This window comes from Notamacropus eugenii, chromosome 5, assembly GCF_028372415.1.
Source record: "Notamacropus eugenii isolate mMacEug1 chromosome 5, mMacEug1.pri_v2, whole genome shotgun sequence".
Lineage (NCBI taxonomy): Eukaryota > Metazoa > Chordata > Mammalia > Diprotodontia > Macropodidae > Notamacropus > Notamacropus eugenii.
Genome location: NC_092876.1, coordinates 282,838,153 through 282,858,246, shown reverse-complemented (window position 1 = coordinate 282,858,246; position 20,094 = coordinate 282,838,153). Strand labels below are relative to the sequence as shown.

The window sequence follows — 20,094 nt, the reverse complement described above, 5'->3', positions numbered from 1 at the left end:
TCTCTTATTAACCTCTTACAATCCAGCTTTCAGTCTTATTCCACCAAATCTACTCTCTTCAAAGATACAGTATCTTAGTTGCCAAATTCAGCAGCCTTTTCTCAAATCTCATTTTCCCACAGCCTTTGACATTGTTGCTCACTCTCTCCTCCACTTTTGGGACACCCCTCTCCTGCTTCTCTGCCTAATTGTTCCTTTAATGTCTCCTTTGCTGAATCCTGATCCAGATCACATCTTCTAGCCCACAGGTGTCCCACATGGTTCTGTCATAGGCCCTCTTCTCCCTTTTACTTTTTCATTTGGTGAACCCATCAGCTCCCATACCATCTCTATAATGAAAATTCTTAAATTTCCTTACCATGCCTCAACCCTGGATTACTGCAAGAGACTGCTGTTTGCTCTATCTGTCACACGTCTCTGCTTAGTTCATCCTTTATTCTTCTGCCACAGTGATTTTCCTAAAGCAGAGGTCTGACCATGTCACCTCAGTATTCAGTAAACTCCAGTGGCTCCCTATTACTTTCAAGGTCAAATAAAACATTTTCTACATGGTTTTCAAAGTCCTTCATAACTTAACCCCTTCACTCCTACCTTTTCAGTCTTTTTTATACATCCTCCTAAAACCATCTCCATGTACCCTATTAGTGATAGTAGCCTCCTTGCTGTTCTTAGAAGAAGGCAATCCATCTGGATATTTTCTCTAACTGTCCCTGATACTTGGAATGTTATCTCTTATCTTAGTCTACTGCCCCCTCTGGCTTCTTTCAAGTCTTGCCTAAAAGGCTACCAGGTAAGAAGCTTTTCCCAATCCCACTAAATTCTAGTGCCTTGACTCCGTTCATTATTAACTATTTATCCTATATATAACTTACTTGTAAATATTTGTTTACTTGTCTTCCTCATTTGATTGTGAGCTCCTTGAAGTCAGGGACTATCTCTTCTTATAACCCCAACACTAAGCAAAGGGCCTGGCATTGTTATCTTTCCCCCAAACTTCTCTACTGCCTACTACTGAGGGCATCACCAGCCTCCATTATCCAGATTTGACACCTTGGTATCAACCTCATTTCCGTTTATCTCAAAGATCCAAATGTTGTCACCTTTATGATATCTTTCGGACATATCCTCTCCTCTCAACTCAAACAGCTACCACCAAGTTTAAGTGCTTATTAAGTTTCACTTGGACTGTTACAACATCCTAGTAAATGGTCCCGTTGCCTCAAGTTTCTCCCCAATTTAATCCATTCTCCACATGGCACCAAAGAGGTCTTTCTAAAGTGTTCCATTAATTTTAGAAGTTCCTTATTATGTCCAGGATCAAATGTATACCACTATTTGTTTTGGTTTTTAAAGTTCTTCACCACTTGGCCCCTTCCTCTATTTCCAAATCTTCTTACACATTATTTTCCTTCCCACACAATACAGTTTGGTCCTACTGGTCTGTCTGCTGTTCCTCACACAATTTTCTATTTTCTAGTGCTATGCCTTTTCAATGGTTATCCCCCACGACTAGAAAACCTTCCTCTCTCATATCTGTTTTCTTAAGTCTTCCATCTACTCTCCATGTAATATATTTATACTATGTATGTACGTATGTATGTATATAGTGTCTCCTCTATTATAGTTTTAAGCTTCTTAAGGACAGGAGCTACTTTCTGCTTAGTTATCAGGGCCTGATTATTGCTTATTCTGCATTCTTATGGATGTTTTCTTCTTAATATCTGGTGAACCTTTCATGTCAGTTCTAAGGATTTCCACTGCTTTTACCCACTGAATCCTCCTTTGACATAAGATGCTAACAACCTTAAATTTTTAAAATGATGCCCATGTGGTTACTGTGAATATCATTCAGGGGTATTTTTTTTGTCACTCTTAAGTCTCAGTCAGGTCCTTCTTAAGCTTCATTTATCCTAGTATTGTCCACTTATTTCCCTGGTCCACTAAAACAATCTATTACTGTTACCAACACAATTTCATTCAGAAAGCTTGAAGAGTTGATTTTTTTTTAAACAATGTCTTCCTCTTACTTTACTCTCAACCAAATTCCATCTCTTCTTCCTTCACACTGTTATGAATTTATGATGCCATTTATATGACTACTGCCACCACTCATGTTTAGGGTCACAAGGCCATAAAGTTTAGATGGTTACAATGCTTCCAATCTATCCTTGCCACCTTCCTAACTAATCCAATCTATCTTGTACAGTGCTACCACTTAGATCTTTTTTAAAAAGTATTTTATTCTTTTCCAATTACATGTAAAAATAGTTATCAACATTCATTTTTCTAAAATTTTAAGTTCTAAATTTTCCTCCTTCCCTCCTGGCCTCCCCCACCCAAGATACAAGCAATCTAATAAAAGTCACACATGTACAATCATGTTTAATATACTTCTATATTAGTCATGTTGTGAAAGAATCAAAACAAAAGGGAAAAAAAACCATATGAAGGAAAAAACAAAAAACAAGCAAAAATAGCATGCTTTGATCTACATTCAGACTCCATAGTTCTTTCTCTGGATGTGGATAGCATTTTCCATTATGAGTTCTTTGGAACTGTCTTGGATCATTCTTTTACTGAGAAGAGTTAAGTCTAAGTCTATCATAGCTGATCATCATACAACGCTGCTGTTCCTGTGTGCAATGTTCTCCTGGTTCTATTCACTTCACTCAGTATCAGTTTATGTAAGTCTTTCCAGGTTTTTCTGAAATCTGCTTGCTCATCATTTCTTATAGCACAAAAGTATTCCATTACATTCATATACTACAACTTGTTCAGTTGTTCCCCAATTGACGGGCATCCCCTCAATTCTTTGCCACCATAAAATGAGTTGCTATGAATATTTTTGTACATGGGTCCTTTTACCTTTTTCATGATTTCTTTGGGATACAGACCTAGTACTAGCACTGCTATATATTGGCACAGTTTTAGCTCTTTGGGCACAGTTCTAAATTGCTCTCTAGAATGGCTGGAACAGTTTATAATTTCAACAAAAATGCATTAGTGACCCATATCTTCTCCAACATTTATCATTTATTTCCCTTTTATGTCATATTACCCATTCTGATAGGGGTGAGGTGGTACCTCAGAGTCATTTTAAGTTGTATTTCTCTAATCAATACTGATTTAGAGCATTTTTTCATATGATTATAGACAGTTCTAATTTTGTCATCTGAAAACTTGGGGAACACTTAAAGGATAACTTTTAATCACATTTCTCCCTGTATTTGATAGCCTTCAACTGCTCTTTCTTTAACTTCAACTGCCTAAGATCGAGATCCAAATTTTTTAGTCATGTATATTAAAGAGACTCTACAATCTGTTTCAAATCTAGACTGGCATTATGCAGTGGCAAGAACGTATAATATATAAATGCCTATGTTCTCAGTTACAACTTTCTTCAAAAGGTGGAGGAAAAAACGAAGGGTACTGTTGTTCTAGACTTCAATCTAATCAACCAGGAGGTTGCTGAAGTAGAAATGATAGAAACTGGGATGTGGAATCGACCATTCTATTCCATATTTCATCACAAAATGAAAAAATATAGCTATAGTCTAATATACACTCTAGAGCTGGGGAGGCAGGTTTAAAAGGTTTCAGAGAAGGATTATGTAGGATACTCGTGCCTAAAATTCTATTAATGGAATGGGCTCAAGGGGGTAGGAAAATTAAAAAAACTAAAAACCTCTAACCTTAAGAATGATGATGAATACTAAAATGTAGTAGATTTCAATAATGGGAGTTAGCAGAGTTCTAATATTACAAATGAACCCAGAGTTCCAAGAACAAAAAGGGGCTTTTAAACTTAAACTGAGGGCAAAAAGAAGATCAAAGGGAAAATATTGTTGCTTAAGGAAGTTAGATAAGAACTACTCAATTCCCATTTGGCTACTATTTTCTCTTCCCAGCAAACTCATTTCTAAATAGTAAAGGACATAACAAAAACAGCTTTGCTTTCATATATGTCCCTCCAAATGAAGTAAGGCTAGCAAAAGAATAACTAATTATCCTCAATGAATTAGTCCTGAAAGAATTACATGTGGGATAGTGAGAGAAGTGACAGATTTGACTGCTGAAAGACTTTTGTGAATGAGAACCCTAACCTTGGCAACTTCTCACTAGAATATTTTAAATGAGTAAAATAAAATATATGCCATTATATAGGAAACCATTATACTTATATAGCTATAATTTTTTTTTTACATTTATGGACTCCAGATTAAGAACCTCTAATCTATATAGAGTTTTTACTGATCCTCCCAGCTTCTACTGTAAAGCATCACAAAATTTGTTGTTATTATCACTCAGTAGTTGATGTCCACTTCTTGCCCCACTCAGGGGTATTTTTGGCAAAGATACTGGAGTGCTTTACCATTTCCTTCTGAAACTCATTTTACAAAGGAGGCAACTGAGAAAAACAGGTCAAATGACTTGCTGAGGGTCATATAGCCAGCAAGTTCTGACACTGACCCTGAACTCAGGTCCTCCTGACTCCAGGTCCAGCACTCGTTCCACTGCACCAACTAGCTGCCTCCTTACATAGTACTCATTCTAATGCATTAACTGATGTGCATCATTTTTTTTTGTTGTTGCTGTTGTTTTCCTTCATTGAAAACTCTGAGCTCCATGAAACTTGAGGAAATCTATTAGTAAAACTTTTTTTCCCAAAAACATAAAGCTCTGAATACAATAGATGCAAGTTCTCTCTGGACCTCAACAACTATTTACTAAAATGAGAAGCACTGTAAGCTAAGTAGGATGTTAGACTTTGAGAACCTGGGGTAACAATGCCTCAAATTCAATTACAGCCTCTGATAATTATTGGATTTGTGACCATGAAAGTCATTTAACAACTCTGAACCTCAGTTTTCTTGTCAGTCACTCAATAAGCATCTATTAAGTGCTTACTATGTACCAGGCATTGTGCTAAGCACTGGGGATACAAAGAAAGGAAAAGATGCAGTCCATGCTCTCAAGGAGGTCATTATCTACTTGGGGAGACTATAAGCAAACAAATATTTACAAATAAGCTATCCACAGGACAAATGGGAAATAATTAACCAAAGGAAGGTACCAGAATTAAGAGAGGTTGGGAAAGGCTTCCTAGAATAGGCAATATTGAAGGAATGTAGGGACTGTTGGAAGGTTCAAATGAGATAAGGTTTTATTATTAGTTATTTGCCACTGTAAAGATTCTATTTGTATGCAATTTCACTAATAGCCATCCAGAGGCATACTTAAGCCTAATTTCATTCATTCAGAGTCAAATCCAAACCCCCATTTTCTAATGTTCAGCATCTGTATTGATTTTTTTTTCTCAGTTCTATGTTTCAAAGGCTGACTGTAGGTGTTGGATTGGGTAGAAGTTCAATATTTGCCACTCATGCCCCCTTGTCTAATAATCTTTTGTATTTGGAGAGAGATTTTATCACCCTTTAGCAGTGGTCTCCAAAGTTTTTCAACCCATACCCTTATTAGTAAAAAGTGAGCACCCCCACACCCCAAAACACAATGTGTGCATACTTATTTATAAATTATATACAGGTACAACTCCCACAATTACTCTGTACATATTGCCAGACAGTCTGATCATGATGAGATGAAATAAGAATTTTTCCCAACTGTCAGCTGAGCACTGGATTTCATGTGAGAATAGGGTTTTATTGCTCTTTTTTGTGTTTTAAATTTTATGGTTTCTATGAAGGGAAATGACTTACTAATCACTTCTTAACAGAGTTGATGAACTCAAAATACAAATAAGACACATAATTTTGTTGAGAGCCAATGTAGGAATTTATTTTACTTAAGTATTAGTTGCAAGAGTTTCTTTTTTTTTTTAAGGGGGGGGAAGGAGATGGGACAGGGCAGGTGTACAGAAGAAAAAGAAAAGAAAAGTGAGTCAACGAAGAATCATTTTTAAAAATGAAGAGAAGGCCAGAAAGAAGCAAAAACAAGATCAGATTTGAAAGCAACAGGCTGACCTTATATTTAAAAAAGAAAGCAGTCTCATGTAAAATACTTTCACCTGTCCTACTACTTAGGCAGCACAATGGTGCAGTGACTAGAGTGCTGGGCCTGCAGTTAAGATAACATGAGTTCAAAGGTGATTTTAGATACTTACTAGCTGTAAGTATCCTGAGCAAGTCATTTAACCTGTCTGCCTCCGTTTCTTCAATTATAAAGTGAGAATAAAAACATAAAGTAACAGCTTCAACCATTCAGGATTATTGTGAGGATCAAATGAGATAATATTTGTAAAGGGCTTATTAGCACAGTGCTTGGCATACAGAGTGTGTTCGTCCTTCGTTGCCAAAGAAGACCATGCCATCAGAGAAATGATGACATGACTTGCACTTGACTTTGTTTCTGAGTGAGGAAGGGCTGTACAGGTCACCAGCCTCACTTTTCCTCTAGAACCATCTGAATCCAGTGACCAGATATTTATCAGGATGACTGTAGATGACCCAGGATGAGACAATTGGGGTTAAGTGACTTGCCCAAGGGTCACACAGCTAGTGAGTGTCAAGTGTCTGGGGTGAGATTTGAATTCAGGTCCTCCTAACTCCTGCACTGGTGCTCTATCCACTGCACCACCTAAATGCCCCTTGGCACACAGTAGGTAGTATATAAATGATTGTTCCCTTCCCTTTCTATGTATATTGAATTACTAATTTTGTTTGAAAGTTAATGATTTCTCTGTTGGTGTAGGCTTCCTAAAGTTGCAAGAACAACAAGAGTAGAAAAACAACAACTGCTGAATGCTTCTTTGAAGAATAAACATTCATTATGGGCAGAAGAGAGGGGGAAAAAACAATTTTTATCAATGAAAGTCTCTTTTTTATTCAAGACTATACCAAACTTTTTGTCAGAAATAGCCCAGTCATGCTTATGAAATATGAGAGCATTCATCAGGGTTTAAACATTCACCCTCCTAAAAAATGTTATGGAGATAAAAAAAAATTATTTTAGGGAACCTTTAGTCTGCTCTCTATTGAGGGACTGAGAAAATCTGCTAAATACACTTGTATATTAAGAAACAGAATTGTTCCAGAATTATAGAAGTTACCAGGAAATTAAATATGGCTACATGACTTTGTTCTATGACAAACATTAAAAAAAGTTGAGAAATGTACCTAAGATATATCAAGTTGCTCTTGCAGGTCAAGAAGCAGTGCTCAATCGAGGCCACGATTTATTTTAATAATTATGTATTAACCATTTAACATGTGTAAAGCTGGGATAGATAACCTAACAGATGTTGACAGTTTGGATCCAGAAATATCTAGAGAGGACAATTTTTTCAGATGAAATTTAGTCTGAAAAAATGTAAAGGAGAAGTGATTAGATAATAATTTCTATGAAAAACAATTTCTGTGAATTTTAGTGAATCAGAAACTTGGCATGCATAAATTAAGTCATAAATTAGCCAAAAAAGCTAATGCCCCCCTGGGATGCTTTAAGAGACCTATAGAGTTCAGCACGAATAAGCCTTTTTTTTTTTTGTTTTAGCTAAACACTTCCATTGTGTCTTCCTTATCTTCTAAAATATATTTTCTCTCATCTAATATACTATATAACTTTACATTACTCACGTGTCTTAAAATTATTTGTGTACAAATAATTTCTCTTGATAAGATACCCAACATCATCTAAAAACGTGACACAAGTTCAAGGTTATCAATAGATGTTGTTAAATGAATACTAATTTCAACACATGCACTAACCTGTGAAATACACTCTCCATGTTTTAGGTTGCTGTTTTTCGATTTACGACCGCTCATTTTGACAATTCAGATCTTTAAAAAGAAAAAAAAGAAAAAACATGTATTATGGTACCACAAATATGGTGTATTCTGTTGTCCTTATTTTGTTCTATTAGTAAAGTCCCAGGGCTAACTATACTAGGCTAAGACCCAGAATGTAAGCTCTTGAGGGCTTGGGAGTATTTTCATTTTTGTCTGAGACCTCAAACCTAGTATAGCGCCTGAATAACCGCCAATAAGTGCCAAGTGTCATAATGTCTTTTTGACTGATCACTAAGTTTCAAGAGAAAAAAAACAAAGATATTCACTTTAAAAATTATAAAGAAACAGAGACATGTTTAAAATAAAGGAAAAGTTTACAGTTGTTTAAAGAGAAGAAAACTCTGGTCTTTTTTTTAAATTAATTTTATGTTTTTATATCACAAATTTCTATTTTAAATTAGTTTTTTAAAATATTAAACAAAAATCTATTTTGTCTTTCTCCATCTTCCCCATTGAGGGGAGGGGGACTTCTAAAAAATATGCGTAAGCAAGCAAAACACATTCCCACATTTGGCATGCACTCCAAGCACAAACACACACACACACACACACACACACACACACACAATTCTGTACCCTGAGTCCATCCTTGTTTTGTCAGGAGGAAGGGAGCATGGTTCATCAGGGGCACAACATTCCTAGCTAATATATCAACTAAGTCTGGTTTCCCCTCATTGATTTCAATGTGTAGGAGTGGGTAATGAATGGTCATGTATAACTGTATTAATGATGTCTTCATATTCATGTAGCAATTTTAATTCTAATATGTAGGTATTTTAAAAGACAATTATTGGCCGTTGCAATTTTAGAAGTAGTTATCAAATCTTTTTTATTTAGCTTTATCCTTCATTTAAAGTAGTCTTTCTGTGCAAATTATTCTTCAGCTTCTAACATTCTTTTTTACTTTTCCAGAAACATACGTAACTGCCAGTGAACATACTAGTAGGCACAAGTTGGTGGAGTGAACAATTTTAACAGAAAATTGTAATTAAGATTTGATCAATTACACCCCAAGTCCCTACTGACAGTTTCCAAGTAGACTTGTCTAAATAGAAAGCTGTGGCACATTTACAGATTAACAGACCAATGAGATTGTGGATAAATCACTGAAAAGTATGTTTGTATTATATGGAACCCCAAATGATTATCACAAAAAAAGAGGAAATATTTAAACTTCCACTAAATTTTAAATATAGTGGCTAAATTTAATATTTCAATTCAAGTATTTCTAGACAAGTTAATTCAACTTTCATAAAATATAATCTTTCAGGTTTGAAAAAAATACTTTTACAGAATCTCTCAAACTGGTAGCTTCCTATTAACTACTTATTATATTTCATGAAATGAGTGACATCTTTCACATTATAAAATACTGCTTTTAAAAAATAATACTATATTTATATTTCCTTTACCTAAGACATCAAGATTGAACAATTTTATAAATGAATTTTAAAATACCTTAAGACTTGAAACTAAGAGGAAGTAAATATGACTTTTATATAATCAACAGGTAGGTAGCCAAAATAAGATACTCAAAATTCCTGAAGTTAAACCTCTTGCCTTCTATGTCCTACCCACAGCGCTATCAATCCAGTGCTAGAGCTCGAGTGTTTTCTACCTTCTCTTGGATAACAGTACCTATCTTCATAAAACAAGTTGTAAACCTACAAGGAACCTTAAGAGTTCACTTAGCCAAACTCTCCACTTTGCTCATGAGGATTAATAAGAAGAAATGGAGAACAAAAGTATTAAAGTAGTACTTGGATTCAAACTTATGACCTTAGACTCCAAATCTGGAACACATTATATTTTACCACAGTGCTTTTTTTTAAAAATCCCATTTATTTGGAACTAAGTATAGATAATAGTTTTGCTCAATATATATATATATATATATATATATATATATATATATATATATATATATATATACACACATACAGACCTGAAACAGGGACATGAAAAGTCTTTACTACAATTTATGATTTAATTTGGTATAAAAAAAGGACTTATAATCTGAAACCTTCAGTATTAAAATATGTAATTAGTAAAAGTTATATGGAAAAATGGCACTCTCTCACTCCTGAGTGAAATGCCAGTTTGCAGTGTCTTCTTCAATTTTAGACTCTGTTGTGTTGGGGCAAAAAAATGTATTCAATTTGCGTATGATAAGACTAAACTATAACTGAAAGAGAATTAAGTTAGTAGCAATCTGAAATTGATTGCAAAAAGGAGACGTGTATCACAAATAAGAAGAAAACTTGCTACTACTATAAAGAGGCCTAGATGACTACATAATTTCAATTTTTATAGGCTAAGTTATATAGAGTTTAAGTTCTATGGGAAAGGTTAGTTGGGACAGACTAAGCAAGATAATGTAGCAGAAGAAAAGTCAAAGATTACAGGATCCTAGCTCTAGGGTGAAAGGCACTTCAAGGGCTAAATAGTCCATACGCTTCATTTATAACTGAGGAAACCAAGATCCAAATAAAATTAAGTGATTTGTGGAAGATCACACAGATATCAAATGTCATAGGTAGGATTTCAACCCAGGCTTTCTGACTTAAGAGCAAAGTGTTCTTTTTACTGTCAAGTCAATAAGAATTTTTTAAAATTATGTTCATTTTTCATGACAATTTTTAAAATTTTGAGTTTCAAATTCTCTTCTCCCCTCCATTGCCTCTCCCACCCACTAAGAAGAACAGGCTACCCATTATACATGAGGTCATGCAAAATGTTTCTATGTTAGACAAGTAGCAAACAAAACAAGAAAAATAATTAAAATGAAAAAATAGGCTTCACTCTGAATTTGAATTCATCAATTCTCTCTCTGAAAGTTGATAGCTATTTTCATCACGAGTCCTTTGGAATTGTCAGCAATCACTGAACTGATCAGAGTTGCTGTTAAGTCTTTCATAGTTGATTATTGTCATAATATAGCAGTTACCGTATAGAATGTTGTGCTCATTTCATATTGTTCACTTCCTAAGTTTTTCTCAAACTACCCTCTTTGTCATATCTTAAAGCAAGAGAGTATTCCATCAAAAACATGTATTTGTACAAGTCCTTTTAGTTTTTCTCTCATCTCTCTGGGATATAAACTTAGTAGTGGTTTTGCAAGATTAAAGGATACGCACAATTTTATAGTCATTTTGGGCATAGATCTACATTGTTCTCCAGAATGGTTAGGCCAGTTCACAACTCCAAAGGTACATTTTTTTTTTTTTTACAATGTCCTCTGCCATGTCATTTCCCTTTTCTGTCATATTAGCCAATCCAGTAAGTGTGGAGTAGTACCTCAGAGTTGTTTTAATCAGTATTTCTCTAATTATTCATGATTTTGAGCATTTTATATGACTATTTGATTTGATAGCTTTGATTTCTTCTTCTGAAAACTGACTGTTCATATCCCTAGATCAAAATTATTTTTGTTGTTTTTGTTATCAATAAGGTCAAATATGCTTATAGTTTTTCTAATATTGAACCAGCCCTGCTTTCCTGGTAAAAATTCCACCTGCTCATAGAGCATCTCTTTTGAGATATATTGTTGTAGTCTCCTTGCTAGTACTTTATTTAAAAATATTGCATCAGTTTTCCTTAGGAAAATTGGGCCACAATTATTTTTATCTATTTTGGATCTTCCTTGTTCAGTAACGAAAACCATATTTATGTCATAGAAGATATTTAGTAGGACTCCTTTTTACCTGTTTTTTAAAAAAGTTTATATAGAATGGAATTTTTTAAAAATGGTAGAATTCACTTGTAAATCTGTTTTGGTGTAAATCTATTAGGGAGCTGCTCTATGGCTTGTTCAATTTATTTTTCTGTTAATCTAGATGATGTATAGTTTTGTAAATATTCATCCATTTCACTAAGATTGCCAGTTTTATGGGCGTATAACTAACTGGGCAAAACAGTTCCTAATAATTGCTTTAATTTTATTTTCATCTTTGGTACTAGTCATTTGGTTTTTTTCTTTCCATTTTTAAATCAAATTAATCAATGGTTTACCTTATTGTTTTGTTTGTGTTTTTAATAAAATGAGTTCCTAGCTTTATTTATCAATTAAAATTTGTTTAAATTTTCAATTTTATTAATCTCTCCTTTGATTATTAGGATTTTGATTTGGGGGGGATTTATTCTTTTTTTAGGTTTTTTTTTAAGCTGCATTCCTAAATCATTGATATGTTTTTTATTGATTTATTTAGAAATATACATCATCCTCTAAGTACAGTTTTGACTATATTCCACAAATAGTGGTATACTGTCCTGTTGTCATCTTTAATGGAATTATTACTGATGCATTCATTCTTTAGGATTAGATTAGTTTCCAATTAATTTTTAACCTATGCTCCTAAAGTCCTTTATTGAACATACTTTTTACTACACTGTGCTCTCAAAAGGATGCATTTAATATTTCTGCTTTTCTGCATGTGTTCGTGAGGTTTATATGCTCTAATACAAGATTAGTGTTTGTGAAGGTGCCAGTACACATGAGAAAAAATGTATACTGCTTTCTATTCTTATTCTGTTTTCTCCAGAGGTCTATCACATCTAACTTTTCTGAAATTCTATTCAAATCTTTATCTTCTTTCTGTTATATTTTATGGTTAGATTTATCTCTTTCTGAGAGAGGGTAAATTGAGGTCCCCCACCATTACTATTTTTTCCTATAACTCATTTAACTTTTCCTTTAAGAATCTGGATATGATGTGATAATGGTGCATATATGTTTAGTATGTCGATAGTACTTTTTAATAAAATGTAGTTTCCCTGATTCTCTTTTTCAATTCAATGTATTTTTGCTTTTGCTTTGTCTGAGATTATAATTGCTGTCTTTTTAAAAAAACTTCACCTGAAGCACAACAGATTCTGCTTTAGCCCTTTATTTTAACTCTGTTTCTGTTATGAACTGTGTTTCCTGTAAAGAGCATATTGTTAGATTCTGGTTTCTAATCCATTCTGCTTCTGTTTTATGAGTGAATTAATCCAATTCACAATCACGGTTATGATTACTATTATTATTATTTATTATTATTACCTCCATCCTATTTTATTCTGATTATCCTTTTCTCTTTTTGTACACTGTCCATCTTCAAAAGTCTGTTTGGTTTCCGAACACCACCTGCCTCCCTTAACCTTTCCTTCCTTTTTAATCACCCCTCCCCACCTTGTCTTTTAGCCCATTCCCCATCTATTTCCCAGCTGGTTAAGATGGAGATCTATATCCAAATGAGTATATGTGTATGCACATTCTTTCCCCTTTGAACCAGTTCAGACAAAAGTGGGGTTCAAATATTGCCTGTTACCTCCATTTTGCCATTCACTGTAAAAACACTTCCTTGCACACCTCTCTTATGTGACAAAAATTTCTTCCTGTCCCTTCCCCCTTTCCCCAATGTATCCCTTTTTCTAACCCTCCCATTCTTTTTTTTAAATTATACCAACCTCATCAGCTTATACTTATGTCTTCTGCCTGATTAAAAGTCCTTTAAATATCTATTCCCCTCACACCTCCCAAAAGACTAGGGTACTTGGTTTTCCTTGATAGATTATTCTTGGTTTTAATCCTAATTCCTTTGCTTTCCATAATGTAGTTCAAGTTCTACAATCCTTTATTATGGAAGCCGCTAAATTTTTTGTGATTCTTACTCTGATTCCTCTATATTTCAATGTTTCTTACTGGAAGCTTTTAGAATTTTCTCCTTAACATAGGAGCTCTGGAATTTGGCCATATATTCATAGGAGATTTCATTTTTCAAGTGGTCTGAGAATTCTGAATTTGTCTATATGTCTAAGTCAGTATTTTTCCTGATGAAATGTTTCACATTTTTTTCTTTTTCATTTTTCAACTTTTATTGTTTTTTGTTTTCTTGTGGAGTCATTAGTTTCCACATGATCAAGGTATATTTTAAGGAATTATCTTCTTCAATGAAGATTTCTGTCTCTATTACCATTTGTCCAGTTCTGTTTTTTAAAGAATTAAGCTCCTCGGTATTTCTTGTGCCTTTTTTAGCAAGCTATTAATTCTCTTACTTTGCTCTCATTCTTACCCCAACTTTTCCTCTACCATTCGTACTTGTTTTTCTAATTTCTTTTGTTTTTTTAACCTCTTTTTTTTTTAAAGCTCTTCCAAGAATTTTGGTTCAGTTTGTGTCCAATCTGCATTTTTCTTTGAGGTTTTGCTTGTTTCATGTCATTATTTTCTTCTGCATTTGTCTTGAGCTTCTCTCCAGACAGAGAAGCTTTTTATACTCAGGTTCTTTTTCTGTTGTTTGCTCATGTTTTCAAGCCTATTTCTCCACTTTGAATTTTATGTAGGAGCTGGGATCTGTTCATCTCCGGTTGTAAGGAGCAGAGTTCACTATCACTTTTTCACCTTGCTTTTATCGTAGCTAGTTCTGAGTATATGTGATCTAGGAAGAGGTGTGATTACTGCTCTCCTAGTCTGCATTCTAATATTTATACACGAAGGGTCCATGTTGCCTTGAACACAAAGTTTTAGTACTCTTCTATGCACTGGAATTGAGAGCAAGAACCAGAGTACCCCACTCTCTTTACCATGAAAATTCAATCCAGAACAGAGTAATGTGAAATGGACTTGTCTGCACAGGGGTCAAATGTAATCTTTTTTTTTTTTTTTTTAAATCAGGTATCCAATGTCTCCTCTGAACGGTGAGAGATCCTAGAACTGCTGCTGCTATTGCCACTGCTACCTCCAAGGCCCAAAGATGGTGATGATGTAGTGCTGTGCTCTCAGCCCCCACCCTCATCACACATAGATCTCCCTTTCTAACCTTCTAAGTTGTCCTGGGATGGAAAGATGTCTCAACTTGACCTTTTGTTGTTTATGCCATATAAGAATTTTATTTGACATGTAACGTTAAAGTTATTGGGGGGGGGGGGGATGTTGAGAGATTCTGGCAAATGCTTTCTGCTCTGCCATCTTAGCTCTACATCTCCTCAAGAAGAATTTGTTAAGAGCTTAGTATGTGCTAGGCACTATGCTAAGTTTTAGGAAGATACATATATATGTATGTGGTATACATATATACCAGAGATATATATGTATATACATATATATATATATATATATACACACACACATATATATATATATATATGTGTATATACATATAAGAAGAAAGATAGTTGTCTTGGTAGGGTGCTTATGTTCTAATTTAGGAAGTTAACACTTAAAAAAAAGTTGGAAAGCTAAGGGAGAAGAGGAAGCAGTAAGAAATGAAGGTACCCACTTATGGTAGAGAGAGTCAGGGGAGAGTCAAGAGTGGAGTGGAAGGAAGACATTTCTGGCCTGGGCTGCCTTCTTAAAATAAAGGTTCTGGGAGAAGCCACAAGGAACTTCTAACGTGTGAAGTCCAGAAGTGGCATGAACTTCTGGTGTAAAGAGGTTTCTAGAGCAAAGGAGAAAAAAAAATCCAAGAAAGTCCGGAGGAATGAAATGAAGAATCACTGAACCAAGTATGATGAAGTACTTCTTATCTGTGCAGGATCAGGAGTAGGACCTGTGGGGTAACATATTATGGTTGGCAGCATTTCAAGGTATAATGCCAGAACTCAACAGGAAGGGTGGTTTTTATTGAGAGGAAAGAAGATCAGTTATTTCATGAACAAAAAGGGAATCTAAGAAAAGGGCAAGAAACAATAGTACACAGGTGCACACAGTAACAGAGCAAAGGTATCCCAAGGTACTAGAATGAAAAGCAAAGGTCAGTAAAACTGAAATAGCAACCAGATGAAAGAATTGAGATTTAAGGTCTAAGGATTTATGACTTGTCATGCTCAATGAACTTGGATTTCTGCATACTTTTAAGTTAGAACATATTGGAGAGGAAGGGAGAAGGCAAGGATTATTCCCTTGTTCATCTTCTTCCATATAATATAGTTACACAAAATTTCTGCATGTAACCAGTGTTTCCTGAACAGGAGAGAAATGATTTGGGGCAGCAGCAGAAAAATACAAGTCCATAAAGTAACACAAGAGGCTGTTCCAAACAGGCCTGGAACTGAGGAGGTCTAGATAGTAATTCTTACAGTGATCAGCTTTTTCAAAGCACCAAGTTTTACTGGTTAAAACTGGAGTAGCTCAAATCTACCTGGTCAATCTAGTCCCTATAGATTTATAGTCCCTCGATGTTACTTAATGAGAAACATATTACTATTCCTATCCATCGTCTAAAGTACCTCTCTGTAGATAGATGGAAGGAGACAAGAATGGTTGCCTTCAGAATCTGGATCTTCAGTTTCCTCTGAAATGGGCTGGCACCCACCCCCACAGCCCTGCCAAATGTTGAAAAAAAGGGCCTCAAGACCTTGATGATTATGGGGAAACAAAAAAAAAAATATTTCAAAGAGGAGCTTATAGGGAACCTTAGACAATATGTTGATAAAAAAACATGGGTCCCCTTAATATTAAAGGTCATACAATAAAAACAAAACAAACAAAAAACTAAAAGAAAAGCAGATTATATACCTCTCACAGCAACAGGAGATATATTCTTAACCAAACAAGGGATAGAGTCAATCATAAAAGATAAAACAGCTAACTTTGATTACATGAAACTGAAAACCTTTTGCAGAGACAAAATGCAACTAGGATAAGAATGGAAGTAGTCAAATGGGGGGGAAAATCTGTCTTAATCTAAGTTACAGAAAAAATTAAGAGAGAAGACCAAAAGCCATTCCCTTACAGTTAAGTGATCAAAAGAATATGAACAAAGTTCTCAAAAGAACTGCAAATTAACATGAAAGAAAGCTCCAAATCAGTAATAAAAGAAATGTAAATCAAAATAACCCTGGAGTTTCACTTAACATTCAGTAAACTGACAAAGATTACAAAGATGAGAAGTCATTATTTGAGGGGGTCATGAAAAGCTAAGCATATACATCCCATTGTTGGTGAAGCTGTGAATCAGTAGAGCAACCTGGAAAGCAATTTGTAATTATGTAAACAAAGTGACTCTTAGACCTAGAGATTCCACTATTTATCCCCCAAGGAGGACACAAATAAGAAGTTCTTATATGCACCAAAATATTTATACCAGGCACTCTTTTTGATAGACTTGGAACCAAAAAGTAGTCCACTAGGGAATGCTTAAACAACTTTTGACATAAAAAGGTAACAGAATATTACCACATTTTAAGAAATGATTTACTATTATAAATATAAAGAAACATGAAAAGATCTACACGAAATGATACAGAATAAAGCAGAGTCAAGAAAACAACATACACAAAGACTACAACAAAAACAATAAAAAAATCAAAAGTGAATGTTAGAGAATTACAAAGAACAAGCATTACTCAAAAAAAGAAGAGAAGACACTCTCTACTCCTTTGCAGAAGTTTAAGATTCACATGTATAATATACTGTACATATTTTCAGGCTTTTTTGGATGCATTTATCAGTTCTGCTGATTTTTTTTCTCTTATCTTTTAAAAATATTACTGCTTACATGGGATAGTGAGTACTCTGATATATTCAACTAAGGCTGGCACAGTAACAGAGTAAATACTTAATACTTATTGAAATTAATTAGTATCAAACCGTGTTCCAGATAGATAATAAATTCTGGCTTACCTGTTTCACATTTCTATATTATTAGCATCAATAATCAAGAGTTGATTAAAGTCACCTTCTTAGATCTAGACAGATAACACATTTTAAGAATTGCTTATGGGGGCAGAGCCAAGATGGCGAAGTAGAAAGACGCACCTACACACAGCTCCGAGCCCACAAACCACAGAGCGGCTAGAGGGGACCAACCCAGAGCGAATTCTGCACCCAGAGACCACGGAATACTGGAGCGAGGGAGATTTCTGTTCCGGAGAGACCTGCAAACCTCTCGCGGGGGGTCCTTCGGGCTGCGGACTGGGCCCCGGGCCGGGGAGCAGAGAGCAGCCCTACCGCGGCAGCGACAACGTGGGAAGAAGATCCGAGAGGGCTACGGGGACGGGATCTCCAGCGGCCACGCGGGTCCCCCCACCCACAGAGGGACCGGCAAACCTCTCGCAAAAGGCCCGTCGCGCTGCAGACGGGGAGCCCAGCCCGGACCTGCGGCGGCGAGAGCAGCCGCGGCTCCGAGAGACAAAGTTCTGAAATGAAAGGGCTCCGGAGGCGGGATCTTCAGCAGCTGCACGGGCCCCCCACCAACAGGTGACTGAGGGGGGTAGGTGAGAGAGTCTCTTTGGCGGGTTGAGAGGGGAGTGGGGTGCCCCCAAGGCTCGGGCCCCCCCAGGAGATAGAAGCTGAGAGGTGGCCTCAGACAGGGGCTCCCCAAGCGAGCGGGAGCCTGGATCCATTGTGGAAGGTCTGTGCATAAACCCCCAGAGGGAACTATGCCTGAGAGGCGGCCCTGCCCCTGACCTCAGCACCTGAACTTAATTCTCACACTGAATAGCAGCCCTGCCCCTGCCAAAAATCCTAAGGCGGGAAGCAGCATTTGAATCTCAGTCCTCAAACGCTGGCTGGGAGGACCAGGAGGCGAGGTGGGTGTGAGGAGAATATTCAGAGGTCAAGTCACTGGCTGGGGAGAATGCCTAGAAAAGGGAAAAGAAATAAAACTATTGAAGGGTACTTTCTCGGAGAAAAGACACTTCCTCCCTTCCTTTCTGATGGGGAGGAACAAGGCTTGCCATCAAGCAAAGACACAGAAATCGAGGATTCTGTGTCCCAGCCCACCCAATGGGCTCGGGCCATGGAAGAGCTCAAGAGGAATTTTGAAAATCAAGTTAGAGAGGTGGAGGAAAGACTGGGAAGGGAAATGAGAGGGATGAGAGAGAAGCATGAAAAACAGATCAGCTCCCTGCTAAAGGAGAACCAAAAAAATCTTGAAGAAATTGGCACCTTGAGAACTAGCCTAACTCAGCTGGCAAGGGAGGTGCAAGGGGCCAATGAGGAGAAGAATGCTGTCAAAAGCAGAATTAACCAAATGGAAAAGGAGATTCAAAAGCTCACTGAAGAAAATAGATCTTTCAAAACTGGAATGGTACAGATGGAAGCTTTGGACTTTTCGAGAAAGACAGATATCTCAGAACATACCGCGCAGATTCGAAAAATGGAAGATAATGTGAAATATCTTATTGGAAAAACAACTGACCTGGAAAATAGAATCAGGAGAGACAATGTAAAAATTCTGGGACTACCTGAAAACCATGATCAAAAGAAGAGCCTAGACATCATCTTCCATGAAATTATCAAGGAAAACTGCCCTGAGATTCTAGAACCAGAAGGCAAAATAAATATTCAAGGAATCCGCAGAACACCGCATGAAAGAGATCCAAAAAGAAAAACTCCTAGGAGCATTGTGGCCAAATTCCAGAATTCCCAGGTGAAAGAGAAAATATTGCAAGCAGCTAGAAAGAAACAATTCAAGTATTGTGGAAATACAATCAGGATAGTACAAGACCTGGCACCTTCTACATTGAGGGATAGAAGGGAATGGAATAGGATATTCCAGAAGTCAAAGGAACTAGGACTAAAGCCAAGAATCACCTACCCAGCAAAACTGAGTATAATACTTCAGGAGAAAAAATGGTCTTTCAATGAAATAGAAGACTTTCAAATTTTCCTGATGAAAAGACCAGAGCTGGAAAGAAAATTTGACTTTCTAACACAAGAATGAAGAGAACCATGAAAAGGTGAACAGCAAAGAGAAGTCATAAGGGACTTACTAAAGTTGAACTGTTTACATTCCTACATGGAAAGACAATATTTATAACTCTTGAAACATTTCAGTATCTGGGCACTGGGTGGGAGTACACACACACACACATACATAGAGACAGAGTGCACAGAGTGAATTGAAGAGGATGGGATCATATACTAAAAAAAAAAAAAAAAAAACGAAATCAAGCAGTGAGAGAGAAATATTGGGAGGAGAAAGGGAGAAGTTATATGGGGCAAATTATCTCTCATAAAAGAGGCAAGCAAAAGACTTATTAGTGGTGGGATAAAGAGGGGAGGCAAGAGAAAAATACGAGGTCTACTCTCATCACATTCCACTAAAGGAAAGAATATAATGCACACTCATTTTGATAGGAAAACCCATCTCATAATACAGGAGAGTGGGGGACAGGGGCACAACAGGATGGGGGGGAGGATAGAGGGGAGGGAATGGGGAGGAGAATGCAATACGAGGTCGACACTCATGGGGAGGGAAAGGACCATAAGAAAATAGAAGTAATGGGGGACAGGACAGGACGGAGGGAAATATAGTTAGGCCTATACAACACAACTAGTATGGAAATCATTTGCAAAACTAAACAG

The 20,094-nt window shown here is 36.2% G+C and overlaps 1 protein-coding gene across 3 annotated transcripts in view; it reads right to left on the bottom strand.

Annotated features, from left to right (window-relative positions):
• Positions 1-20,094, bottom strand: part of ORC4 (origin recognition complex subunit 4) — a 92,968-nt gene that overhangs the window by 51,785 nt on the left and 21,089 nt on the right. For 2 of the 3 annotated variants that reach the window (XM_072613165.1, XM_072613166.1), the window contains exon 2: positions 7,725-7,796. The exons of the other annotated variant lie outside the window; for it this stretch is intronic. In XM_072613165.1, the coding sequence (XP_072469266.1) occupies positions 7,725-7,781 (57 nt within the window). In that variant the 5' untranslated portion in view covers positions 7,782-7,796. The remainder of the gene's footprint in view (positions 1-7,724; positions 7,797-20,094) is intronic. 3 annotated transcript variants of the gene reach the window in all.